This window comes from Morchella importuna (assembly GCF_003444635.1).
Source record: "Morchella importuna strain M04M26 chromosome Unknown Morimp01GS011, whole genome shotgun sequence".
NCBI classification, from domain to species: domain Eukaryota; kingdom Fungi; phylum Ascomycota; class Pezizomycetes; order Pezizales; family Morchellaceae; genus Morchella; species Morchella importuna.
This window is the reverse complement of record NW_025763408.1, coordinates 401,426-428,528: the sequence shown is the minus strand read 5'-3', so window position 1 is coordinate 428,528 and position 27,103 is coordinate 401,426. Positions and strand designations below refer to the sequence as shown.

At 49.2% G+C, this 27,103-nt stretch overlaps 5 protein-coding genes across 5 annotated transcripts; 2 read left to right on the top strand and 3 right to left on the bottom strand.

Moving 5' to 3' along the window:
- Positions 1-1,722: 1,722 nt before the first annotated feature.
- Positions 1,723-2,488, top strand: LAJ45_04544 (uncharacterized protein; the record flags this gene model as incomplete). Its single annotated transcript, XM_046114124.1, has 2 exons — positions 1,723-1,894; positions 1,962-2,488. 2 exons carry the CDS (start codon positions 1,723-1,725, stop codon positions 2,486-2,488), a joined length of 699 nt encoding a protein of 232 aa, XP_045972646.1.
- An 8,967-nt stretch (positions 2,489-11,455) lies between these two features.
- On the top strand, positions 11,456-12,588 carry LAJ45_04543 (uncharacterized protein; the record flags this gene model as incomplete). The annotated part of the gene is made up of 3 exons (XM_046114123.1): positions 11,456-11,877; positions 11,964-12,199; positions 12,275-12,588. The coding sequence occupies 3 exons, from the start codon at positions 11,456-11,458 to the stop codon at positions 12,586-12,588; spliced, it is 972 nt and encodes a 323-aa protein (XP_045972645.1).
- Positions 12,589-16,065: 3,477 nt separating this feature from the next.
- Positions 16,066-16,624, bottom strand: LAJ45_04542 (uncharacterized protein; the record flags this gene model as incomplete). The annotated part of the gene is made up of 2 exons (XM_046114122.1): positions 16,066-16,479; positions 16,556-16,624. 2 exons carry the CDS (start codon positions 16,622-16,624, stop codon positions 16,066-16,068), a joined length of 483 nt encoding a protein of 160 aa, XP_045972644.1.
- A 370-nt stretch (positions 16,625-16,994) lies between these two features.
- On the bottom strand, positions 16,995-18,289 carry LAJ45_04541 (uncharacterized protein; the record flags this gene model as incomplete). Its single annotated transcript, XM_046114121.1, has 3 exons — positions 16,995-17,485; positions 17,563-18,025; positions 18,098-18,289. The coding sequence occupies 3 exons, from the start codon at positions 18,287-18,289 to the stop codon at positions 16,995-16,997; spliced, it is 1,146 nt and encodes a 381-aa protein (XP_045972643.1).
- A 2,406-nt stretch (positions 18,290-20,695) lies between these two features.
- Positions 20,696-22,515, bottom strand: LAJ45_04540 (uncharacterized protein; the record flags this gene model as incomplete). The annotated part of the gene is made up of 3 exons (XM_046114120.1): positions 20,696-21,669; positions 21,766-21,959; positions 22,112-22,515. The coding sequence occupies 3 exons, from the start codon at positions 22,513-22,515 to the stop codon at positions 20,696-20,698; spliced, it is 1,572 nt and encodes a 523-aa protein (XP_045972642.1).
- Between the last annotated feature and the right edge of the window lie 4,588 nt (positions 22,516-27,103).

The window sequence follows — 27,103 nt, the reverse complement described above, 5'->3', positions numbered from 1 at the left end:
TACTAATTATATAACGTCTGAAATCCGGATTTTGGACTTCGCGATGAAGCCCTTAATTCGCACAGCACGTGCACTGCACGTATGTGCGCACCGGAAAGTACCTCACCAGATAAGACTGAGCGGAGGAACATTGAGATCCACCGAATGTGTGGGATATATATTATTTGTGTTTCTTGTGGAGACGTTTCAGTTTCAAATTTTGTTGTCCAATCTAGCATGTTCTCGATATGATGATCACGTGATGATTGGTTATTGTTTGAGTTCTTTCGAATGTTCACAATAACCAATATGCACATATGGTACATGTACCACATAGCACCTCTAAAACTTAGGAAATACAAAAGTACAAAATACTTCGGTGGATCCTATACACACTCTAATGTATCATTGTGTGAATATTTTGGGTACAAAAGTGTTAGGCACCGCATCTCATTCTGTGCAGAACGTAAACTCCACATTGGTAGAGTCACGCTCCGATCCCTGTACTATGCGTATAAGCAAATGGATACAGACTCTTGTAGTTTCTTTTAAGTATGCTTGATGTCTTAGAATTAAGCCGCTCTATTACATATATGGGTCGCACCCTCTATCGACGAAGCTCAGCTCAAAAACTTGTTCTATGCGCATCGGTATACGGTACGCAGTACTAGTATACGTACCCCACCTTTACCACACCTAGAACGTTGAATACTGTACGTACGTACGAACTCGCCGCATATATATGAGATTCTGTACAGCTGTGTATTCTTTAACATTTGGCAGCCTCTTATAACGCTCGTAAGAATATATCGATCATGTCTAGTACTGTTGTTACAGATTACATCCGGGAATTCGAACGCAAGCAAAGAAGCGATCAAGCGCCTGCCCTCGGCAGCGTCCAGAAGCCCATCCTAAATCGAAATATGTATCAATATTCACATCATGAGTCGTTCGATAATCTCAACAGAACTAGAAATATGTTGGATAACATCCCATTAAGTTGGCCAAAATCAAGGGAGCTCGACCTAAGATTGGAAGTTTTGATGGCAGATAAACCACGACCACCTCTCTGCCATTTTTCTCTATTTGGACAGCTATACATATATTTCTACCAGTGCACTAGTGGTGGAGGGCATACCACAAGATCTCAAAGCGGGGGAGCTACTCGGGGTACCGGCTTTCAAAATGGAAACCTAAACGGTAGAGGTAGAGGAGCCGGAAGGGGGGGGCTTGGTTTGAAACGCCCCTTAGATCCTAACGAAGACCGCGATCAGGATGATAATGCCCCAGGGCCCCACAAACGGGTCATCAAAAAAAGTCGTATCAATTTCGACCTCCCCTTCGCTTGTCCGTACTCCAAAAATACGGCAGTTAGACACCTATACCCTGAATGCGCTCAATGGAAGAATACCAGTCTTCCTAAGGTGAAGTATGTGTTCCACCTTATATTAGAACTTTTTAATGTTATACCAAACGTCATTATATCTCCTCTGGGTTCGACTTGGTAGCAACAATTTGGTTCTGGTATATATGAGGCCGCCATCAGCGTCATATTTGGCTGCTAGCTAAGCAATTCAAATATAATGGGTAGCGTATACTCAATACCATAACCATCCTGTCGCTGGTAAAACGTAAACTCTGATTAGCGAGGTCGTTTGCTAATATTGAATGAATTCGATTAGAGATCACTGCAAGGAACACCACCTGAAGCCATTCCGTTGCGGCCGATGCAAGACATTCCAAATGGGCCATGAAGGGGAGATAAACAGACACTTAGAAAAAGACGATTGCGATTTAGTAGACGCTCTGGACCCATCAGGAATCGAGGCTGGGAGAATATCAGATCTTATAACCAAAGCACAAACTTGGGATAAAATATACAGGTTGTTGTTTCCTATTGATGTGCCCGACCAATGTACGTGAGTTTATTTGTTAACCAGCAAAATTATATGGAATTTCTTTACCTAATATTAAGGATATAGTTTGGAGAGAAAGCAATATAATTTCTACAATAATGCGAACCCTTCCGGCATCACCAACATCAGCGCCAACCCCCCTAACGTCAGCAGCAGTAACAACTCCAGCAACAACTCCAGCAGCAACACCAGTTACAGCACCAGCAGCACCCGCACCTTATACAACAGCACCATCACCAGCACCAGCATCAGCACCTGCATCAGCAACAACGCAAGCAACAGCCATAATGCTAGCGCCACCTTCACGGGTTTCAATGTTGACTCCGGTGTCACATGTAACTCCTGCTGATCTAGATCACCTAGCACTACCAACATTACCCAGTGCGTCACTATCTCTGAATGATTCTGAAGCCCTTCCGGATGATCTATGGAGTCACCTTGGCGCAGGATCAGGAAACATACAAGACCAAAATCGTGCTGTTGAGTATTCTCATGAACTTGAGGTGTTCGACTTAAACATGGAATATGTCGTCGATCCCTACACAAACCCTCAATGTGGCTCATCCTCTAACTATAATTCATGGCAGACTTAAATCCCAGGAATAGTGTGGGGTTTGTTGATGTGTTTGTATGCAGCTTTTTCTACGATTCTTTTTCTTTTCTTTTCGTCGTCTCATTTGACGCGTGGGCTTAGGTGCTCGTACAGCTAGGACAATGGCTGCAAATGAAATAAATCATGCTGGGTCCCACTCTTTCCTTGCAAATTTTTCTATGTTGTTTTGGGCCCGCGGAGGATCTTTTATTGGACCGTATGATAACTGTATACAATGTAGAGTGTATATGTTCAGCTATATGACATGTCGACATCTAGGAGCTTTTAATTAAGGAAAGTCGTATAGTGTACAAGCCATATTACAATGTATATGTTTAGGGAGATGGCTAGTACTAAGCGATAATTCTGTAGCGTTTAAACTGATGATATTGTAAACCGGATTCCCTTGACTTGATGGTTGATGATACCCTCAAGTCTTCGCAGAATCAAGCCCTATTTATACATGTTGGAACCTATGCCAAGGCCCGCTTTCTAATACTAACTGACACAACGATAATAGAATAAGATAATGCTCCCGAAGATAACCCAGATAGAAAAGCGCCCCCGCATAGTTCCGTCCTCCATTCTAATTCCGACACGTAACCATGAACCTTGCAATTGCCAGTCATCGGGCTGTACCATACTATCATCCTAGACCTACTTCCCTAAGTAGAACAGCCTGCAACCGTAAGCCCTGCTCCCCATTCTATTCCGGGTGAGACACCCAATAGTAAGCGTGCCGTCATAATAGTATAGTACTAGTGTGGTAACACCGCGTGCCCCCACACTACCCGATATCTTTCTATGCTTGTCCTTGTTACCCGACCGTCCTCGCATCACAACCTGTCACTCGTATTCCTCCCTGTCCTAAGTCTCTAGAACAGTGTTCCGTAGTTCCTGTAACACTACTCCCCCCTCCTAGACGTCGCCCTCGACCGTTAAAACCCTTTCTATGATAAAAACCCTGTGGGAAAAGTCATAGAGTAGGGAAAGGTATCGAGCTTAGTCTCGCCTGTTCCGTTGTCGTTTATGAGCCCGGTCATTATCGATCGCTGGGCCTTGACTTCGCGTATGGGGTCGTATGTTCGAGGTTGGCTGGAAATTCTCGTCTGCCAATGCCTCCTGTGGCTCGGGTGTTGCCAGTCGCTTTCGTGTATTCTGTTTTCTGGTGGGATCCGGGTCCTCACGATAGGGTCGCAGCAACATCTCGTGAAAGACGTCATGAACCTTCCATTCTACCGGAAGCTCAAGGCGGTAAGCCCGATTGCCCACCACTGCCGACACTGTGAATGGTCCCGTGAACTTGTCTGACCACTTGGAGTACCCTCCAAGGTTCCGAGTATCCAGCAAGACTTTCTGACCGATATTGAACTGCTGTGCTGCTGGTCCTGGCTTTGACGCCATCCTGTCGAAAGTCTTCTGTAGTGTATCTCTCGCTAACTCGTGAGCCGTGATGATCTCGTCCAAGTAGTTGTTTCCATTGGCATCTAATCGCTCGATCTCTGCATCCGTAGGCCAGTCCGTTCGGGGGTGGAAGCCATAGTTGCAATAGAACGGTGATTGTCCAGTCGACGTATGCTTCGCGTTGTTGTAGGCGTATTCGCAGATAGATAACAGGTCCTTCCATTTCTTGCCTGTTCCTGCCGTATATACCCGAATATAACCTTCCAGGTGTTGGTTGGTTCGTTCTGTCTGGCCATCGGTTTGCGGGTGGAATGAAGTAGAGAGTCTCCTACGAATCCCCAATCTTTCCGTGATTGCCGTCCAGAATGCTGACACGAACTGTGTTCCTCTATCAGAGACGATGCTCCTAGGAAGTCCGTGGAAACGCCAGATGTCTTTGACAAATGCGTTAGCGGTCTGCTCCGCGTTGATCCCCGTCATTGGAATGAAATGAGCCATCTTCGTAAAATGGTCCACGACTACCAATACGTTACGGAATCCTGATTTCTCCTTAGGCATTTCTACTATGAAATCCATCGAGATATCAGTCCAAGGTGTGGTGGCTAACTCTAGGGGTTGAGGGAGTGACAAGTGTCTCCGACGTTGCTTGGCTCTCTGGCATACATCGCAAGTCTTGACAAAGTTGGCTACATCCGTGGACATTCCTGGCCACCAGTAGTTCCTATCAATCAACTCAAGGGTTTTATCCCTTCCTAAATGCCCCGCTACGGGTCGGTCATGATGTTCCTCAATGACCTGCTTAACCGCGTAGCCCGGTACTACCCATCGACCATCGTGGGTGGGGTCATTCGAATCGGGACTCCATTCAGCGGCAGGCTCTACTTTTACGATAGCAGCCTCCGGTGGTCCAAAGATCTCAAGGTTTGAGTCAGGGAGGTGTTCATCCGGAACCATCCTCCGAACCCATCGTCTTTCCTGTTCATACCAACCCTGTAGTGGCTGGGGCAGCTCTACGCTTGGTATGTCGTACCACTGATCCAACTGACTCCATTCCTCTTCGGGGTTGCCAATCACTTCAGACCCAGTTTCTACGCTGGTCCGTGATTTCCTGACAAATTGTTCTGCACTGAGTAGCTGTTTTACTGGCTGCTCACGCATTACTCCCCCTTCCATCGCGAACTCCGGACGCCTTGTGAGTGCATCTGGCTTGCCGTTCTTTTCGCCTGGTCGGTAATGGATCTTGAAGCGAAAAGGTGCTATCTTTCCGGCCCATCTGGCTTGTCTTCTCGACAACTTCTTGGTCGTTGTGAAATACTGCAGGTTTTGGTGATCCGAATGTATCTGGATAGGGATGTCCGTTCCTTCCAGCCAATGTCTCCAAGTCAAGAGAGCAGAAACTATTGCGAGCATCTCCTTGTCATAGATCTCATAGTTGACCTCTGCCTCGTTGAACTTGCGAGAGTGGTAAGCTACCGGATGTAGAATACCGTCCTCGAACACCTGAGAAAGTACTGCGGCCTCGGCCCAGTCACTCGCATCAGTTTCCACGATTGCTTCGCGGTGTTCGTCATAGTGTCGGAGTATTGGAGCAGACGTGAATCTCCTCTTGAGTTCGTCGAACGCGTTCTGCTGTTCCCTGCCCCATTTCCATACGGAACCTTTCTTCAGGAGATCGGTCATGGGTCTGCAAACCTCAGAATATCGGTGGATAAACCGTCGTAGGAAGTTGGCGAACCCGAGGAAGCACTGAAGTTCCTCGACCTTAGTTGGGGCTAACCAACCCTCGATCGCCTGGACTTTCTTCGGTGATACCTGGTTCCCTTTTCCTGATAGTATAAATCCCAGGAATTCTACCTCCTGTTGATACCATTCCATTTTCTCGAGGTTTCCGTATAGATGGTGTCGTCGCAGTCGCTCCAAAACTTCTCGTACAAGAGTCGTATGCTCTTCTCTAGTCTTTGAATACATTAAGATGTCATCCAAGTAGACTACTACGCCTTGATCTAGAAGATCCTTGAATATGGTATTGACCATGACCTGAAACGACGCAGGAGCATTGGTCAAGCCGAAAGGCATTACCCTATATTCGAAGAGGCCGTATTTCGTTCGGAAAGCTGTTTTCCATTCTTCGCCCTTAGCAATCCTAATCAGATTATAGCCGTTTTTCAGGTCTATCTTCGTGAAGTAGAGTGCTCCTTTCGTTGCATCGGCCAGCTCATTCATAAGCGGCAGTGGATAGCGGTTCTTGATCGTAATTCCATTCAAGCCGCGAAAGTCGACACATAACCGAAGCTTACCATTAGCTTTCGGGACGAACAGGATGGGTGCCGCTGCTGGGCTAGTGGAGGGGACTACTTTGCCGGAGGGCAAATTTTCGTCCAAGTACTCCCGGAGTGCCTTATCTTCAGGTGGGCAGAGCGAATAGATCGGTCCCCACGGCGGCTGCTTTCCTTCCATAAGAGGAATGGTATGATCCCATTCAGAGTGGTCAGGTAGTCGAGCGGCTCCTTTCTTGGAGAACACGTCGGCGTATTCCCGAAACTCCACCGGTATAGCACTAACGAGAGCCTCGTTTACCGATGCTCTTGCCCAAAAGGGGTGTTGCTCGATCGTCGTCTGCTTCTTGGGTGACGCCCTCAACAGCCTGATGACCAGCTCTTCTGGGTCTTGATCGTATATGTCCTCGACTGATACGAAACATCCATTGACTATACAGTTGTTACTATGGAAGCTAACACTGTTCCGTCTCCAATGGATGGTTGGTTGATGCTTCTTGAGCCATCGATGTGGTATGACGAGGTCCTCTCCTGCAAACGAGCCAACCTCGCAGGTAATAGCCCTGTCTAGATGGTTGCCGATGCGGAGGGTAAGGGGTTGAGTGGTGTGGGTGCCGGAGTTGGGCATAGGGGTACCATCGGCCTGTCTGATAATGAGAGGCTTTGGTCGAGGTTGAGTGGGTATTCTTGCACGATGGATGCAGTCCCAGGATATGATCCAATCTTCAGTGCCACTGTCTAGGAGTGCGTTGACTGTAGCAACATGTTTGGTACTAGTTGCGGGGTGATCCCAAGGGATTTCGATCTCGAGGCGAGTTTCTTGTGTGTTGGAAGACATGTTTGTGTGTTGGTTTAATAAAAAGATTTTGTATTGGTTTTTTGGATGTGGGTTGGTTCGATGGGTTTTTTCTTATTGAGCGCGGGGTGAGGGGTTTTTTTTAGAGAGTTCGAGTGTTTGTTTGATGAAGATCATGGTACAACACTTTACGCGCCGGGCGTTTCAGGGTGTAACCCCATCCTCATAGTGTGTGTAAAGAGAATTGAATTTCTGCGCCTGTAACAACAAATATAGAAAATCCGTAATACATAAGACCCTTGTTTCCGTAACCCAAAAATAGAAAAGAAAACCGTAACGCAACATGAGATGCCGAAAAATAGAAATACCCAATCAATTTTGATCCTCCAGAGTTGTAATCCTTGCCCTAAAAGCCTCATTCTGAGGGCCCAATTTCCGCTTCTTTTCACCCTCCCTTCCGTGGTCCTTTCCCCCGGAAGGATACCGTTTCCTCTTCAGGTCCGTTAACCTGACTTTACTCGTCGCCACGCAATTTTTCGCGAAGTGGTTATCTCTACCACAACGGAAACACTTTCCTTCTTTTTGCCATTTCTCCTTCTCGTCCTTGGTGACACCTAAGTCATCCGAGGCCTTGGAGTTTTGTGCTGGTGCGGAGAAAGTTTTCCGAGGTGCGGGGTTGCGCGATTTTCGCCTTTCCGACTTTTCCTCGCGAGGTTTCACGACATCCCTGCCGCGTAAGATTTCTTTTCGGGCCTTCACCTCGTGGTCCTTGCGTCCGACCTTCCTAACCCAGGCTAGCCATTCCGCGAAATCTTCTGGTTCCTCGATCGCGTTCGAGAGGCGTTGTTCCAGCGAGGAGTTTATTCCTGTTAGGATCATGGATTTCATCACGATGGGCCCGACCTTCGCGTCCCATTCTAGATTCTGCATCTCGTTGATGTAGTCATCGATCATGCCAGTTTGACGGAGCTTATCCATCTTCTGCTTGGCTTGTTCTTGACTTGTTCGATTGCCATATTGAATCCGTAATTCATTTTTGAAATTTTCCCATGTCCCAATGCTGGGATCCACCGATAGTCGTTCCACTAAGTTTCGCCAGAATTTTGCCGCACTTTCGGTGAGTTCCAGGGATGCCCACAAGATTTTGGTCTGGTCGTCCCACCGAACCTTCCTCTGAAGTTCAATTAAGACTTCCATTTGGTCGATCCAGTGCCGCACATCTTCGTCGGCTTTTCCGGAGAAGGGGATCTTTGCCTGTTTTGGCGTATCACCCAAGGTGGCGCGAGGGGGGTGCATGAGATCTACCTTTTGCTGCCTATTACGGCGCCTTCGCTCCTCCCGTCTCCTTTGCCTTTGTTCGCGTGCTCGACGATCGTCTTCTGAGTCTGAGGAGCTGGACGAGTCGGAGGGGGATGGGTCTCGTGGTCTCGCGCGGTTTCCGCCATTGCCGTTATTGCCATTTCCTCCCCTGCCTCCTTGCTCACTGTGTTGACTCCTTGCCTCGGAGTGAGAGGGTACGGGGGGTTGGCTTCCTGATCCTTCCGGTCTCTCTCTGGAATTGCTAGGGGGGTTCTGTGGGGGTTGGGGGGGTACTACGCCTCCGCCTCCTGAGCCTTCGGGGGCTGCTGCCGTTCTATTGGCTGCTACCCGCATTTGCTCAATAATCTCCTCCAGGTTCTTCTTTGTACCTGCGAACTGGTCTTCCATCGCAGCTTGTCTGTCCCGTTCCATCTTTTCAAGGGCAGCCATAACCTCCGCGGGTATCTGCACAGGGCCATCTTTCGGGAGTTGCTGAACGAAGTTGGTCAGCGCATTTATGTGCTGATCCTGTCGCTCCTGCCTTTCCTGATGCGCCCTAGTAGCTTCCACGATCTGCCCAAGGACCTGTCCGAGGTTGCTGGTAGCGGCGGTGGATTCCGCTCGTAGCTGAGCCATAACCTGGTTGAGCTGATTGTCGCGTTCGGCTCTGTCCCCAGCGAACTTGGCGTGGAGGTCCTCGACGATCTTGTTGGTATACTCCTGCTGCTGCCGGGTGAGTTCCCTGAGTATGGGGATATCCCGCACGTGCATGCTGAGTTCCTCGATCCCGCGGCTGAGCTGTTGTACCACGGGGGCCCCTTGTCGCTGGACTTCTTGCCCAATAAGGTCGCCAAAAGGGTTCTCCACCCGCCGTTCCTCTACGTCCATGTTGGTATCCTCGTCTTCGTCCATTACCCGAGGCACCGAGGGCCTCTGAGTAGAGGATCTCTCTCTGATTGGGGTGACGTATGGGGAGAACTCCCGGTGGTCCACCTGCCGCCTCCTCGCCTGCCCATAGGATTCTTCCTGCCTCGTCGATGTGAAGAGGGAGCCTATCGGCACATCTCTCTCTTTCCTGTGGCGCCTCTTCGCCTGGGTTTCCAATATACCTCGATCTCTCAAGGCGATTGAACTCTCCATGTTGTAGTCTTCCTCCGACCGTTGCTGATGAGCCCTTGACATTGCTAAGTTGCTCGGGTTTGAGCTGTGGATGCCTTCTGCACCAGGGTTGAGCGATGAACCAGGGGGCTGGGTGAGCAAGTCCGAAAGACTGTTGGGAGAGGGTGATCTTGATCGGGAAGAGTTCTGGGTAGTTGAGAATTTCGGGATCGTGTTCCTCGAAGGTGGCGGTGGTTCCTGCTTCTGCGAAGAAACCTGTTTAGTGGAGGTATCCGCAGTATAGATGTTCGGCGCTTCCTCTTCTTACGATGAAGGATGTAGCGCAAAGGTAGTTGTTGATGGCTGCTGTTGCCACTCGGGGGTGCATATAGTACCTTGGTCTTTCTAATAGACTAAGCGCTTATTCTTCTACTGAGAGCACGGTGACTATCCGTCACTAAGCAAAATACTCAGAGTATTGGTTTAAGCGAGTAGTTGTTTTATCGAGACTTTGGTAGTGTATGCGATAGGTAAAGAATAAAAAGCTAGGGATAAGGTACAATATAGTGTTTAGGGAGATGGCTAGTACTAAGCGATAATTCTGTAGCGTTTAAACTGATGATATTGTAAACCGGATTCCCTTGACTTGATGGTTGATGATACCCTCAAGTCTTCGCAGAATCAAGCCCTATTTATACATGTTGGAACCTATGCCAAGGCCCGCTTTCTAATACTAACTGACACAACGATAATAGAATAAGATAATGCTCCCGAAGATAACCCAGATAGAAAAGCGCCCCCGCATAGTTCCGTCCTCCATTCTAATTCCGACACGTAACCATGAACCTTGCAATTGCCAGTCATCGGGCTGTACCATACTATCATCCTAGACCTACTTCCCTAAGTAGAACAGCCTGCAACCATAAGCCCTGCTCCCCATTCTATTCCGGGTGAGACACCCAATAGTAAGCGTGCCGTCATAATAGTATAGTACTAGTGTGGTAACACCGCGTGCCCCCACACTACCCGATACTTTTCTATGCTTGTCCTTGTTACCCGACCGTCCTCGCATCACAACCCGTCACTCGTATTCCTCATTGTCCTAAGTCTCTAGAACAGTGTTCCGTAGTTCCTGTAACAGTATATATACATGGAGCTATGGCGCGAGAAGGCTTAGGGGGTGGGTGTGTCAACTTCAGAGGAACTTTTTTTGTATGGGAATTAGAGAAAATTCCACCGTTGGGCTATAGCTAGGCGCTAGTACCATTATGGGTAGATCTCCCAATTTCTATAGATTGATTGGCTGCAAACGCCGAAGTTTACACACCTACCCTCCATAGCTTCTCGAGCCATACCTACATGTAGTTCTCGAGCCATACATGTATGTAATTCTAACATAATATTACAAGTCACATACACACGCATGCGCATGCCAGAGAACAAAACAGAAGACACTGAATTCAAGATTTCACAAGGTCCATATTGATTAGTGCACACCTATGTATATTTATGTGCTTTATACTATGTACTCATGCATTCACTAAATGGTCGGAATTCTTAGTAGTATAATGTGCGTTAATAAAGTACGTACGAGCGCCCGGGGAGGCGAAGTTTGTCTATAGCGGGCCCTCGTCAGTTTGGCAATTAATATGGGCGCCCGGTGTCCTGTGTTTGATATAAACATCAACTATATATGATCATAGGTCTTGCATAGCCGCAGACTAAACCGTGTAGGGCGAGCAAATACTTGATCTATCACGTGACAGGACGTCAGAATGATCACGTGACTATCATCCTCACGAAAAAAAATACAATCTGCGTCAGCGTTAACGCCTGATTCCAAATTCGGCTTGGGCCTAAACCAGAGCCTCATTTCAGAATCAAACTTATGTCGGGCCTTATTGAATACATGTATATTCGTGTAACAGCATACATTATACTAGCTCTAGATTTTTGCTAAGCTAGAGGAGAGTCTTTCTCTATAAATTAGATTTCTTCCGGCTGAGCTCCAAGTAAACCGGTCAGCACCTATCCCACGTTTAATTAAGCAATTTTGGCATAATACTCCCTATCTGTGTAAAGTTTTACTTGTACGATGTTCAGATATGTATCGGTACAGCAGACTCGAAACACCCCAGATAGCACACCTCTGGGCCTCGACACACCGCCCACTGTCACGGAACTACCTGATCTTCTATACGAAGACAAATACCACACGACGCAAGATCTCCATGCGATATACTCAAACATAGAACCATTCATCCCGGATCACCCGTGGGAAGTTGAACCTGACGACGATTCTAGTGGATATAGTTATAACCCACGAAAGCGGCCGGCGTTTCACGCATCCGAGGATTTCGACGGATCAGAAAACGACGCCCAAGATGAACTTGAGCTTTCGAGGCCACCCAGCAAAAAAACACCCGAAAAACCCTTTGCCTGTCCATATTACAAAAATAATCCTCTCGTCAATTCGCAATGCTCGCAATTTCGGGATCGAACACTTAGCCAAGTCAAGTACGTACCCTTGAATATATCCTAACCATTTCATGTATTATTTTATACTAGCTGGATCCCATTACTTACATACCCTGAAACGAAAGGAAGCATATTCTGGTTATTCACATTAAACCCCTTCGGTGCGGCCGTTGCAAGATATTCAAGGCCGGTAACTATGAGCAAGTTACGAACCATCTAAGATACGATGACTGCAAAAAGGGGGAGGCTCTTGATACATACGAGCAAGATGTAGTCCAAGGAAAGACAGATAAGATAGAATCGGCCGCCACTTGGCAGGAGATTTATGCTATTTTGTTTTCTTTTAATATACCAAGTCCTTGTAAGTTTGGTTAGCCGGTCTAAGACCGTAATTAACGCTGCCCGTCAGCTGACAAGCACGTAAAATTAAAACCAGTTTGGAAAGAGGAAATAGAAGTCCTAATGGCCCCTATCGAAAAGGGTGAACTTCTGTTTACTCTACGTCTCTTCGCCGCGGATCACTGTAATAAACGAGCCTACCAACAAGGTTTAGCAGAACATCTTCGAACACGCCTATTCAAATATCAACCAGAGTCCGAAGGGCAGATAGACAACCTGCTGGTCGAGTACGATCAATATTGGATAACCAAGGCATTTGAGGTTGAGCCATCCTTGACGGCAGAATCTAAATACAACCCGGACATTACCATCAAGGTTCGATCTTTTCCGATTCAGTCACACTCTAGCTAAGAACCACCTGCACGATCGTAAATCTAGGGCCTAGGGTAATCTCGTCCGGAGCCTTCTACATGATGTAAGATTTGTTTTTTTGTCCCTTTTTTCTTGGGTGGAATTTGCATTATGCGTTTTGGATTTATCGTTATTGGTTATTCGCAATATATCTTTCTACGTTACGTTACGTGCACACGTATTAATATGTCCCTCTGACCCTCTGAGAATTAATGAATTAAATAGGAAATAAAAATGATAAAAAAATCCGACCCTCTGATCCTCTGATCCTCCCTAAGCCAATGATTGCTCAGCTGCATGCATGCGTTTTGAAGGTACGGCAACGATGATGATAAACAGGACACTACTATATATGTGCAATCCCGAAAATATTCGATGCGATTGAGGGTACATACAATATCCACTGGGCCGCGTTACTTCTTCGTCTAACAAAATACTCTACCAAGATTATAACCAATGCTCAGGGTATCTCTTTAATTATTAATGCATCATTCTTTGATTTCACAGCCCTATATCTATATTACATGCAGGGTTGGCAGCACCTACACCAAACAAATATATAAGAGATATCTCCTTATATACATGTACATATGTGCGGTGGATCGAGACAGGTCGAGTTTATGGGTACGGGACAATTGAGTTCTCTCAAGGCTTTTTGACTTCTTTTTTACCGCATAAATATCTTCCTCTCTATGCTGTGATCATGATTTCTGGGCCTTTTTCCTATAGGAACATCACATTCTCAATTTAAAGGGCGTTTTGAGACCACTCCATTCCATTGCCTTGGGATATTCAAGATCATGTCAGCCTAGTTCAAAGATCGCAAGACGAGACGATACGTGGATAATGATAGGCCTTGTCCCGTCGTATCTCGTGCCCATCAATACTAGGACACAGGTTATCATGCTATATACAAGGCTCTGGCATTAAGTGAGCGAACTACATGGGGCGTTGATAGGTGGGGATCCGTCCACTCACTAAATGCCAGAGCCTTGTACATGCAGTTATACATAATCCCCAGCTCCCGATATCTTTAGGCAGGCGATCAGTCTGAATTACATGCGTGACCGGACGGACGCGGTATGGCCTAACGTTTGAATCCTCTATTGCAATTGGGCGCCGTCACTACCCGTTTAAGTATATTACATCTAGATATAGCCCCCTAAAAGCTAGCAGGCTGAACCCACGGCCAGCGAAAGGGAAGGAATAGAAGGTTCGGGGTTAGGTTTTGGTATGTAGGAGGTTGAAATATAGATACATACATATATGCACGCAGATGCGCATGCATATCTGCATGTGTTAATCGATATCAGCTACATACCCGGGTACAAGGGTTAGAACTAGAGCATGCAATGAGGTTATTTCTGGTTCTTATTGCTACACCCGAGTACATATGTAACTAATCAATATACTCAAGCACATGGATTAGAAATTTGAAGGATGGAAGGGTACCGATTGGTCGAAACAACGGTCCGAAACCTGTACCCGGCCTATATACGGGCTCTACTCGGGACAGGTAAGAAGAACCTGAAAATGACTTTTAGTAGTAACGACCTCTGATTCGTGGTTGGTGAAAAACTACATTAAATTGAGCCCCTACTTGCAGCTTGCTTTTTCAGGTTCTTATTGCCTACTCCGAGTAGCTAAGTAGCTCTGCGTTCGTAGGTTCTAGTATGTGCATGTATCATGCATGTGTGGGCCGCCAACTTGTTGCTACAGCTTGCGGTAAGATTATTGTAGAAATATGGGAGAAGTCCTATTGGCTTGCCCAGCCACAGAAACCCTGTTTTTAGACCCTTGTTTCTACAATAATTTTACCTCTCGCTGTATCATGATCAGCCCAGGTTGCCAATGATCAATCCGCAACAACCACCCCCCGGCCTTGGCTCTTTTCCTCCCAGGAACCACATACATATGGCCAATACTCGTTTTTTCACAGCGTTTGTGAACACAACCGGCATTACATACACACAAAAAATAGCCAAGACAACCTTTTTGTATGGCATGCAATAGCAGTGGTGTTCACAAACGCTATGAATAGACGAGTAAACGAGACACCCTATATATATGCCCACGTACATATCCAACCCCAGAACACCCAATACATCGCACTAGCTATCTACTCGTAGCTTCATAGCGTTTCCGAACACGACCAATATTGCATGGCATACAAAAAGGTGGGTTTGGCGCTTTTTTGTATGGTATGCAATAGCAGTCGTGTTTGGAAACGTCATGAACTTACGAGTATTATTTACCCACAACCCCGCGGGTATGTAGTACTGAGCTTCGCGTAACGTGGTAGAGAAGTCCGCGGCCGGCGTAGTTCGATGTTGCCATATTATAGCTATAGATACCTGCGGAAATTATATATGGAAAGATTGTCCCAATTAATTGTGCCACCAACCGTTCAACCCCCCCAATATGGCCACCAAACTCGAAACCTACGAATTAAAGCCGCGGCCATTAATAGCTTACCAGCCCGCAGCTAAAAACACCCCAATCAACGGTCTCAGTCCCAGCACAGCCATCAATCACATGTATACGTCACAACGACTTATATATCTAATACATGTAGCTTACCACAATACTCCACTACAACAACAACAACAACAAAGGGTACTCACACTCCTCCAGTCCCGACTCTATCTACGCTACACCAACCAACGAGCCGACCAGCCATACACCACACCACAGCCCCCCAAAAACCTAAGCCCACCCACCACGTGAGTGGCGGTGGATGAGAATGGGTAGTTTAGGGGACATTGCCATAACTGTAAGGTTGCAAGCAATTAATGAATTAAACAAAAAAAAATAAGCCCACCCACTACCAAACGCTCGCCATGCAATTAATGAATTAAAAACAAAAACAAAAACAAAAACCAAACGCTCGCCACCTCCCACCGAGTGACACCCCATGATCCACCCCAGCCAGCCCATGCTCACATATCCCAACCTCACACCCACAGCGAGACGAAATAGGGGCATGGGATGACTTCACTAGCTATCCACTCACTCCTGGGTGATAAATGGGACTTGGTGTCTGGTGCAGATATATCAATGTCGAGTGATAATCTGTGATCCGACCATGCTACATATAGCTAGCTACAGTTGTTTCAGGGATAGCTATTGTTGGGGGCTTTTATATGGGTGTGCTTTATGGGGAGAAATTATGTTTGAGCTTGATGGGGGGGGGGGGTGGGTGCTTTGATATCGGACTACAGAGCCAGCACTATGTCTACGGAGACTGCGATGGAAGATAGAGGCTACGACCGGTGTATAAAAGCCAAGGGAGTAGCTCTGAAGTCTACATAACTAACGCCCCAATTGCAAGTCTAAGAGAGAGAGAAAGCTCTCTCGATATCATTAGCTACAACACCCGTCCCCTTCTCCCGCTCCCACTCCCAATTCCACCCCCTTCCCAAATCCAAGTGCAAGTCCCTCCCCCACACCTCCCCTCCCGCTCCCCGTTCCACACACCTACCCCGGCCTCCTCCTCACAAACTCCACCAGATCCCCCCTCGTCGCCACGCCCAACACAAACCTCCTCCCCGCATCCGTCACCACCGCAAACTCCTCCCTCTTCAAAAACTCCTCCAGCTCCTCCAGCCCCGTGCTGGGCGTGATGACCTTGTACACCTTGACGCCCTTCCTCCTATCAAAGCGATTCATGGCCTTATCCACCGTGTCGGTCTCCTTCACCCCGGATGTGGGAGAGGCGAGGAGCGCTTTGAGGCGCGGCACGGATAGGTAGCCTAGGAGGGACCGGGTGCTGGGGGAGATGACGGTGAGTTGGGAGTAGTCGCGGTCGTAGGACATTGCCAGGGCGGTGGCGATGGGGGTGGTGGGGGTGATGGAGAGGGCGGGGGGGAGGTCGAGGTCTTCGACGGTGGCCTGGAAGTGCGCGGGGTGTTAGTTGGTGGTGGAATGGGGGGGGGGGAGGGGGAAGGGAGGGGGAGGGGAGAGGTACGCCGCGGTATTTGTTGGCGTCGATGGGGGCGGGGGGGTCGGTTTGTGCTGGTTGGGCGGGGGCGGCCATTGTTGCCATCGTGAGTCGTGAGTGAGTGGTGATGTTTTGGTGGTGGTGGTGGTGGTGTTTTGGTTGTGTTGCGTTGCTTGGTTGCTTGGTGGGGTTTGCGGTTACGTGTGTCTAGGCGAGATGAGGTGAGGTGCGGATGGCTTGGCTTGGCGGGGGGGCCCTTGTTGGCTGCGGTGTGGGGGAAGAAGAGAAGGGAGGGAAAGGGAAGGGAAAGCAAAGGGAAGGGAAAGCAAAGGGAAAGCAAAGGAAAGGAAAGGGAAAGGGAACAAGAAAGGGAACGCTTTGCTTTTTGTTGTCACAGCTAAGGACGGGACGGACTCTATCTAGTTCTACCATGGAGGAGCGCTCAATTAACACAGCACCCGTCTAACTAGGAAATCATCTCTACATAGCCAAAACAGAACAGAGCAGAACAAAAACACCCAAGCCCACCACCCATCCACTCCCCCAACATACCCATCCCATCCCCACTACTTCTTCTCCCCCTCCGCCCCCCCGTCGTCGGCAGCCCAAAAAAGATCTTAAACCCATCATACAGCAGCCACTGCAACCCCGTCAGCGTCCCGACCATGACAATCCTCATCGGCAGCCCATTCCACAGGCCCCCAAACCCAATCTGCCCATACATCCTCCCGACCGCCGTGCCAAAGCCCTCGCCGGGCTTGCGCCCGCCCGTGTTGAGCTTGCTCACCATCACGTCGGCCGGGTGCGACACCACGGCGCACAGGATGCCCGCGATGTACCCGCCCGTGAAGGCGACGGCGGCCTGGGCGCCTTTGCCGTAGTCGTCTTTGCGGCCCGGGAGCTTGGTGTAGATGGCTTCGACGACGGTTTCGAAGGAGGCGAATTTCATCATTGTGTCTGCCGCAGTACACTACTGTCAGCGACCCACTTACACACTCACTCTACACACAAACACAAGGAAGGCTACTACTAACAAGGAATCTGCCTCCCCCACAACGGATACAACCCCTTATACAACCCCGCCACCCCCTCACTCCTCAGCACACTCCTCACCCCCTGCAGCGCCCCCCGGATCGGGCCCCCCTCCTCCGTCTGCATGCGCACCTTGACCGCCTCCCACGGACACAGCGCCACATCCGCAATAAACTCGGCGCTCGCGCTCGCGGCCAGATATATCGCCGTGCGGTACCTACTCGCCGCGGCGTCGCCCGCCGCGTCGCTGTACGTCTTCTTGAAGAACTCGTACCCGCCGTATTTCAGCGCGCCCTGCGCGCTGTAGCCGATGAGGGTGGGCGACCAGCCGGTGAAGATGCCGCGTAACCCGGAGGTGCGTGTGATGGTGAGGAAAGCTTGCAGGTTGGAGGGGTAGAGCTTGGAGTTGACCTGGCGCCGGCATTTGATCAGGTCGAGCGGGGTGACGGCGGCGTGGGTTAGGCCCTAGAGGGTGTGTTAGTGGGGGGTTGTGGAGGGAGGAGGAGGAGGTGGTGGTGGGGGGGGGGGGGGAGGTACGCAGGCGAAGAGACCACCGATGGTGCAGGCTGCGTAGTATTTGGGGGAGTAGAGCGCGATGGGGCCGGCGGTGCGCTGCGCGGCGTGCGACGCTTTGCTGAATTCGTCGGTGGAGACGGAGGCGTAGGGGTAGAGCTGGGCGGCGCGGCGGTCTTTTAAGACGGCGGGGTCGGGGAGGGTGAGGCCGGGCATTTTCGTGTCTATGGATCTAGAGTATATAGAGAAAGTGTAGAGAGGAAAATGGGTATATGAACAACGAAAATCAGAAAAAAACGAGACAGAGGAACGAGTCGCGAGAGTTGGGACAGTGAAGATTTCGAGATTCTTGTTATATACACTCTCCTCACTCCCAGATCCCCCCCCCTTATCTCACGCACCCCAAACACCGGATGCAACGGCAATGATGTCATGCATCCTAGCCCATCCCACCACTCCAACCCCTGGTAGAGTAAAATTTAAAGCCGACCGATAACTCCATGCGCGTGCGTTTGATCTGAGGATAATACCCACATGTACATATCTAGGACCTATCTAGTAACCGGATTTCCATCTGAAACAGGGAATATATCTACCAGTCTGCTCTACCTAGCTCGAGAATACCTACCGCTCGGATGATTGGAGACACTGCCCGGGGCCGAAAAACCCACGGCGGACGAGCGTGCAGCTGTACTCTATGTTCATCAGACCCTGTTTCTGCGCCGTACCTAAGCTGCCTCCGCCAAGGCAGCAGCGCACGGGGAGCGACGTCAAACGTCAAGGCAGACAGGGATGCGCGTCATGGTGTGTCACTCGGCGTGTTTAGTCATCTTGCGTGTCGTTGCCAAGACCGTCGTGCAGCAAGCTGTGGTGGTGGGTGCGGGACTGGGACTGATCGTCTCCTGCCTGCGCATCGCATGCTACTCTACTCTAGGTACTCTACAAATTGGAACCGCCGGGATATGCAAGTCAGAATTAACGATAAAAGGGCAATCGTGTCCCAATACCTAGTACTACTAATTTCATGACGTTTCCGAGCACGACTGATATTGTGTACCATACAAAAAAGCGCCAAATCCACCTTTTTGCATGCCATGCAATATTGGTCGTGTTCGGAAACGCAGCAGTAGCAGTGGTGGTAATAATAGTACCCACCACCACTACCACCGCACTAGCTCTAGCTGGTGGTGGTAGGCTGCCCGGCCGCCCCAACCCAACCCCATCCCACCTCCTCCAACGGCAACGGAAAGCAACGGCAACCCCAATGGCAGTAGCAATGGCAATGGCAATGGCAACGGCAGCCTCCACCACTGACTGCACCACAACCCGCATACATACCAACCTCCTCCACTTCTAGCTTCCAACCACATCTCGCTCTCTCTCTCTCTCTCTCCCTCACACCAATGTCGACGCTTCCAACCACAGCTCTCATCCACATTCCTCCCTCTATGTACAGAGAGATAAGAGGCCCGACCTCGATAGCAAACTGACACTACAACTACTGCCACGTCACGGGGCCGGCCCCATTGCAATCACGGGAGCTAGCTGACTCCTGCTCTCCTCTCCCCTCCTCAATCTACTCGGGGGGTTGCAGCACGCGTGGGTATATATACTACCGCCCTCCCCTCCCCCGCCGCAATCAATGTCACCATGACCATCAGGGCACCATCCACCAATTGGCCACCCAGGGCAACAGGCTCCCCCAACAACCCACAATGGCACCCTAACCCACCGACACACAACACACACGACACACATTGTGGCGGCAAGCATGGGGGCGGTCTGGTTGCCAACATACACACGGCACGCCCCATCACCAGCGATCACTCGGACGCCCGATTCCGACTTGTCAGACAGCCAGGGTTGTTTTGTTTGACTCTCGGGGCCCAATCATCCTCCGGGATCAGGCCTAGATCTATCCCGTGTGGCGTGGTATCCCGTGACCGGTGCGTGCAGTTACATACATGTATGTGTGTACCTACGTGTTCTGTCTGTCTGGTCTCATATCGTCGTGTTTATTTTATTTGCGCTGCGCTATAAAAACAAGGTCCCCGAAACAACAAAAAAGCCAAAAAAAAAAAAAAAAAAGAGCAACCGCTGGCAAAAAAGGAGGAAATGTATCAGAAATCAAAACTATGGGACAGACAGCACTCCAACATAACCTAAAAGAAACAGAATGAAAAAAGAAAAACAGAATGAAAAAACTATCGCTAAGCTTTTTGAAAGATGTATATCCACACGCACACCGCACACCGCACACCAAACAACAAAACAGCCAGAAGAGGAAGAAGAATGATTGGGAGTGGGAATCGTTTGGCCCATGGTGGAGTGAAGAGGAGAGGGCCGATTATATACAGGTATAAAACACAAAGCCAATATTTCAAGCTCAGTCAATCATCAACATCGTAAAAGAAACAACCGAAAGAGAAAAAAAAAGAAGAGAAGAAAAAAACGTCGCAGGATATCATATCATGGCCATGGATCATGTAAAAAAAAAAACCAAAAGATTTAAAGTAATACTCCGCCCCGACCGAAAGAGAAAAAAAGAAAAAGAAAAAAAGAAACCCAACACAACCCAACCCTCAAACAGAGAAAACCTACTATGCCCGCAAAGCAATCCTCTCAGAACCTCCAATCGTAAGCATCCAGCACCCACAGCATCGCCGGATCACAGCTCCCAACCTCTTCTACCTCACCGCTCGTAGCATCATCCCTGGCATTGTTCAGCGCAAGGTCCCCGAACCCGACCACGGGTGAGCTGTTGTCGTCCGTGACCCGGGGTTCGTGTAGTATTCTGGCAGCGTGGTCTGGAATGATGCCTCTACTTGTGCCGTCGTGTAATGATGCAAAGCTCTGGTTCAGGGTGTCGTGGGTGTGCTGGAGTTGTATGTACGGGGACGGGATATCGTGCATTCTGGGCGCCTCGTTTCTATTGGCAAACACCTGCTCCTGCGGGGTAGTGGGGTTGGCAATGTTAGGCGGCTGCTGCTGCTGCTGGTGGGTTGAAGGAGTAAGAGGCGAGATAGGCGTGTGTCTCTTCTGGCCAGCCTCGTCGGCCTTGCTCAGTAGATCTCCCCGCTGCGTCTGTTGTTTTTCGTCGGTTGCAATCTTCCTAGCGTCCGGGCGTTGTTGTGGTGATGATGCCACATCCGCGCAGGCATTTTGCTTTTTCCGGGCGACATTCTCGGTCGGTTTCCGGGCGGCCTCTTCAGCCCTTCTTTGCTCCTTGGGGCTGTTTTTTGCTGTTGTCTTTGGCTTGCGGGGACCCTGCTCGTAGTCTGTAGCACTGTTGATGTTTATGTTATTGTTGTGGTGGGTTGCGGAAGCGCCGGGATGGGGTGGGGCGCCCGATTGGTTGCACACAGTGCCGGCACCCCCGCTAGACAAGGGACACTCGGCTTTGAATTTCAGGGTCTGGTACTCGCGAAATAGCTCCCGCACAAGTCTGGGGACCTGTTCCTGGAAGTATTCTATAAAGTCGTTCAATTCTTCATTCAGGTGAGCCTCAAACATGTCGGTGCAGTAGGCTCCCAGCAGTGGTGATGACTCAAGCTTTATCGTTGGCGGTGTCGGTGGTGTGATATTACTCTGCCAAACTTCTTGAACTCAGTCTTGTATCCTTTGTGGGCAGGGAGAGAGCGGGGTGGAGAGGAGGATGAGGAGGAGGAGGGAAGTTGAAGGAGGTTCCTTACTGGGAGATGGTATATCGCTTTCGGCACAGCCAAACAGTATCTGGTAGATGTGCTGCCAGTTCAAGTTCCTCCGCTCGAGTGCCTTTGCCTTCTTCAGGACGTCGCTCTCCACCAGGGAGACGGTCTTTGCTTTCTGGCATTCCCCGTCCCGTAGATGGATGTTGATTTGTCCGTTATCGCCGGCGCGGTAGACGCTGCATCGCGGGCATTGGATAGGCTTCAGATGCGATCTCTTGATGTGCTCCCTTCAATTGGCGGTGGAGGTTGCAGGTTAGCATTTCATTGTGCAGGTTAAAGGTTTCTGAAACAAGGCCCGTGAGGGGAGCGAGCAGGAACATGAACATACTTGACCCTGTGGATATCCTTCTTATTCCACTCGGCACAGCTCGAGTGTTTTACCGGATCGTTTTTGTAGTACGGGCACGCAAACGAGCGATCGGACGACGACGACGTCGACGTCGAGTTGTCGGGGGTGTTGGTTTGCGGCCCCTTTCTCCTCTTTCGCGGGTGCTCCGAATATATCTCCCCAGCAGCATCCAAACAGCCCCCTCCTCCTACTCCTCCTCCACCTGCTAATCCCCGTGCCGACAGAACCTGGTGGTATCGCGACGACGGGAGGCCTACTTTTCGCTTCCCACGCCCACCACCACCATTGACGATTGGCGAGGCACGGACACTGAAGTCGGGTGAAAAGGCAAAGTTGGGCGGCGAGTCGTCCTCATAGGAGCTTTCATCTGAATCTGAATTCATCTTGTTTTTTTTTTTCTTTCTTTCTTTTCTTTCTTTGGCTTCTTGCCTGGATTTCTCGAGTTCGTGGGGGGGGGGGGGGGGGGGGGTGATCTGTAGATTTTTCTGTCCTGTTCTGTTCCGTTCTGTTCTGCAACCTTGCAACAAACAAGCATCGAAAGAAGAGCAAGCAACTACCTATCTATGTATCTACTCAAAGAGACCCCCCCCTCTTCCCCTTGGGAGCCGCCACCGTGCTGACTACTACTACCACTCCGCTGCGATGAAGGGATGGACGGATGGATGGGGTACTGTGCATGACATCGCATCATCTCCAGTTATTGGCTGTGATTTGTTAGGTTGAGAGCGAAATTGGTTGCCAGAGCTGAGCAGAATTGGTTTTATGAATGCGTTGGCAACAACACATACGTGTTCCTACTTAGCAACGGTGCTTGCTTGCTGCTTGCTTGCTGCTTGCTTGCTGCTTGCTTGCTGCTTGCTTGCTGCTTGCTTGCTGCTTGCTTGCTGCTTGCTTGCTGTGTGTGGGGATGCGTTCAAAGAGGGATGATTGTATGCAGTAAAGTGTCTTGGGGCAGAAATCTACTCTAGTCTAGTTCTATTGTAGTCACCTCGGTGCACCACCATGGCCCACCGCGGTGCCCGTGTAGAGTAGAAACCTTTACTTAGTGGTGCACCACCACCACCACCACACAGCCCATTTTTAGTCGATCTAGGGCATTCCTTCTTTGCAGCTGCCTGTACCTGCTGGGGATGGGGGGTTGCTGCCAACCAACCTGCCAGCCAACCCGACGTAACCGCTACCCACCACTAAAACCTCCATCGCTTCCCTCCGAGTGATGTTTAATGAAAAGCAAAAAAACGTCTGCCACCATAGCACAATCTACCTACCTCATCACCACCTCATACTACCACCTACATGTACCCGTCTCCACGTCCAAAGTAGAGGTGTAACCACAGCATGCCATCTATGTATGTAATTCCTTCGCACTCGGTTTCGCACATCCCAACCCGCCGCAACCCGCGACCTACTACGCAAACCCCCTCCCCGCAACCCCGCCTTCCCCTTCCCGAGCCGAAACGGATCGGTCGGTTTTGAAACCAGGGGGATTCGGTCGTTTCAGCACCATCATTCAAACCATGCCATGATTCACACATTCTCTTTCTTTCTTTACTCTGTTACTATTACATATATTATAACTGTCACTTGTTGCTTTTTGAGCGTCTCCGTCCGCTGCTAGATGCTGCTGCTGTGCCCGGCGCAGCAGCTCATTCATGCATTCTAACGAACTGCACCCACAAAACCCGCTGCTGCTGCACACTATTGCTCTGTTTTGGTTGGGAAATGATCCCTGCAGCGCGCGCGGTGGGTTTTGTAAACTGTGCCCTGCCTCGCTCGCTCGCGAGAGTGAGCAAGGCGGAGACATACGATACGGGCACAAAAAAGACAATAGATTCAAAATTTCTCGCTCTTACTAAGACACCCTGGCGTCCAGTCCCTCAGTCAACCGTAAGTAGCAGCACTCATGCTCGTGCCAATCAATTGATGAGGGAATAGCGAAACCATCCATCATGGAACGAACCCTAAAGTCTACTCCGTAACGCCGTAACCTCCCCCCCCCCCCCTCTCTCCAAGCTTATCGCGAGCGGCGGCCGCCCCACAATCTCTCTGCTGCTATTCTCTTTTCACTCTTCCGGTATCAGCATCAATCTCCAAACATACCCTCTAGCCAGCTACCCCAACCAGCATGATCGTCCAATCTTGTTAGGCCTGCCACAATAAAGGCTACACCTACCCAAACAGGCCTCTGTTGCAGCTTCTATAAACGAAAAAAAAAAACATCCTCGCCATGTGGGGTGGTACAGGATTAGAGTCGCCAAGCCTCCCGTTTCATATCGGAGTGCTGTCGGGGTCATGGGCTGTCACTCGTGGGGCGCGGGGGGGGGGCCTGGGGCGTGTGAGTGATAGTCTATGATATGGAAGGCTAAGAGTGGGTGGGGAGTGGGTGGGCTAGTCTGATCGGACTAGCCCGGGTGGTCTAGTGGGGGTGGTAATGACATGTGCTCTTTAAGCTCGGGCCAACAACGTCATGAGAATACATGTAGTAACATCTCATCCTATATTGTGGCTCGCTATAAATGTGAGTGTAGATTTGGCATTCATTGAATTTGGTTGCGATCTGTCGCTCCTCGGTATCTGCATGAAGATGAAGTACTGTAGTGAATAAGACTTCCCCCAATAATGTAAGAGTGAGAGGAGGAGAACCCATGCTCTTCTCAAGACTACAATCTTATCATAATGCCAACATGCGGTGATCCCATAACAACATATACCTAAATAGGCTAGCCTCCTCTATTATGGCAAGTACTATTCACCAAGGTTAAGGGTATATACATGTATGTCCTCGCAATGTCCTACAAGAGCAGCGCACTTATCTGCGTTTATGCAGGACCGGCCCTTTTTAACAAGAAATAGACATTACCGCAAACTCCTCAATGAATCACATAACTGACTGACAGAGGACCTACTCGTTTTCAGAGATGATCTTTGTAAAGCAAAGTGAAGAACCGAGAACGCAGAGAATGTATTGTATGGGCAGATGAGTAGAAACAAGGGAGAGGGGTGAAAGCCCTCTCTTTATACATGTAGTTACAATTAATATTTAGAGGCCAAGCTACATGTAACTCTAATACAAAAGTACAGATAGTTTGGGGAAACGTCCAGACTAGATAATAAAACGTTCAACAATGCAATTGTTAACAACATCCACCACCGCAATAATGACTGACCACAATCAACACTATAATAACACTGCATGCATCTATCCCCGCTTTTCCTCCACCTACAAACGTCCCCTCTGGACTAACCTACCGAAACTTATACTATCCATATATACGCAATATCTTCAACCACCGGTTTCGGATGGCGCGATGGAATAATGTCTGTACTCACAATCGGAAACTCTGAGATTTCCTCAACACATACATCAGAACAGCTTCCGTATCCCCTCCGGGGGACCCGACCGCATACCGGCCTCAGAGTATACGTCGGTTCTGAGTCTATCCCAGGAGATAGGTTGGCGTCTACCCAATCTCTTTCAAAACGAATGGTGCTGATGTTTGTCTCCTTACTAGACCCTATATTATGGTGTTTTCCAGGTTGCGGTTAATTTGTGAACTAGTATGTAGGGTCTGGAGCAACAACTTAGCCCGTGAGTCGTCTAAGAACATGCCAGATGGGCTTTTTCGTGGCGGCCGGTGTTGCTTTAGCGGAGCGGCCGGTCGGGTTTCTTGATTACTCGGCGGGCTTCCTGGCGTAGCAATTGAGCCTTAAAAAGGCCCGGTACAAACTTTCTCCGGACCGCGCCAGCGTGAAACAGTCCACGACCACCTGGCGAGAGGCGGTATGGTTCTGGGGACGAGACTATATATGCTGGTGTATCTTAATCAATACACCACATCTACCAGATTCGCCCCTTATCCTCATAATCCTCTCGGAGATCTGGATAGTAAGGGACTGCTTTCGAGGGTATAGTGGAGAGAAGGCCTGTGTGTGTTTGTCCAAAGTCATCGATCGGCCACGAGCTTGTTGGGGGCATTGCTATCGGTGTGTTTCGTCACATGTGCGGAGAGTGGTAGCACCTAATTCATCCGTCTTAGTTTAGTCATCCCTCGACCTTGTTTAAAAATAAACCTAAAATGTATAGGATCATGGCTGATAATGCATTTACAGATTCATCATGGCTTACAAATATTGTATTCGAATCTTTCGTCCTTAGATTTTCCAACAGGTTAACTCATAAAAGCTTTATCGCTATAGATACAACAATTCCTCCTCATTGGACCTTCATTCTCGGCCTCATTTTCGACCTCTCTTCGGGCCATCAGTATCATTCCCTTTTGACGTATCTATCGAACTCCTTCTCTCCCCATTCTCGCCACCCATGTACTATATATCGCCTCTTTAACCACGACCTACCATACTAATCGAGTTCATACTCTCACAAGACAGAGCATGAAATAAATCCAGCGCCGCACCTGAATTAAACAAAAAAAAAAAATTTGCGCCGCACCTCTTGGACATGTTAACCGAGTGATATCCCATGATTACATGGAGCTGGTCACAGAGTATCGATAATATCTGGGCATAAACGCCGGTTTTGGCCTATATATAATGATTGATTGAACTTCTGAATATTTATGAGGCGTCCATTTTATGATATGACCGGTTCAGGAACGTTCCTGGGGGTGGGCCCTGTCAAGAAAGCCGAGAACACTGGTCCTGAATTTTCCAGCGTACATATATATACAGTCCTTCATATATCAGCCCGGAAGTGACCAGTAAAGACAAAACTGGGAAAATTCACACCGGAAACTACTGGCGCTAAATATATATGTCACCCAAGAATATCATTCCATCCATCCACGGACGGCAAACGTTTCACTAACTACACCTACCTTAATACAGACAATTTACAGGCGTAAGAGATGCTTACTTACGGGATCAGCTGGGGTGGGGTTCTTATAGTTGGAAACCCACTTGCATGCATACATACAGCCACTCTGCAAAAGTGTTCGTGACTCCGATTTCGGA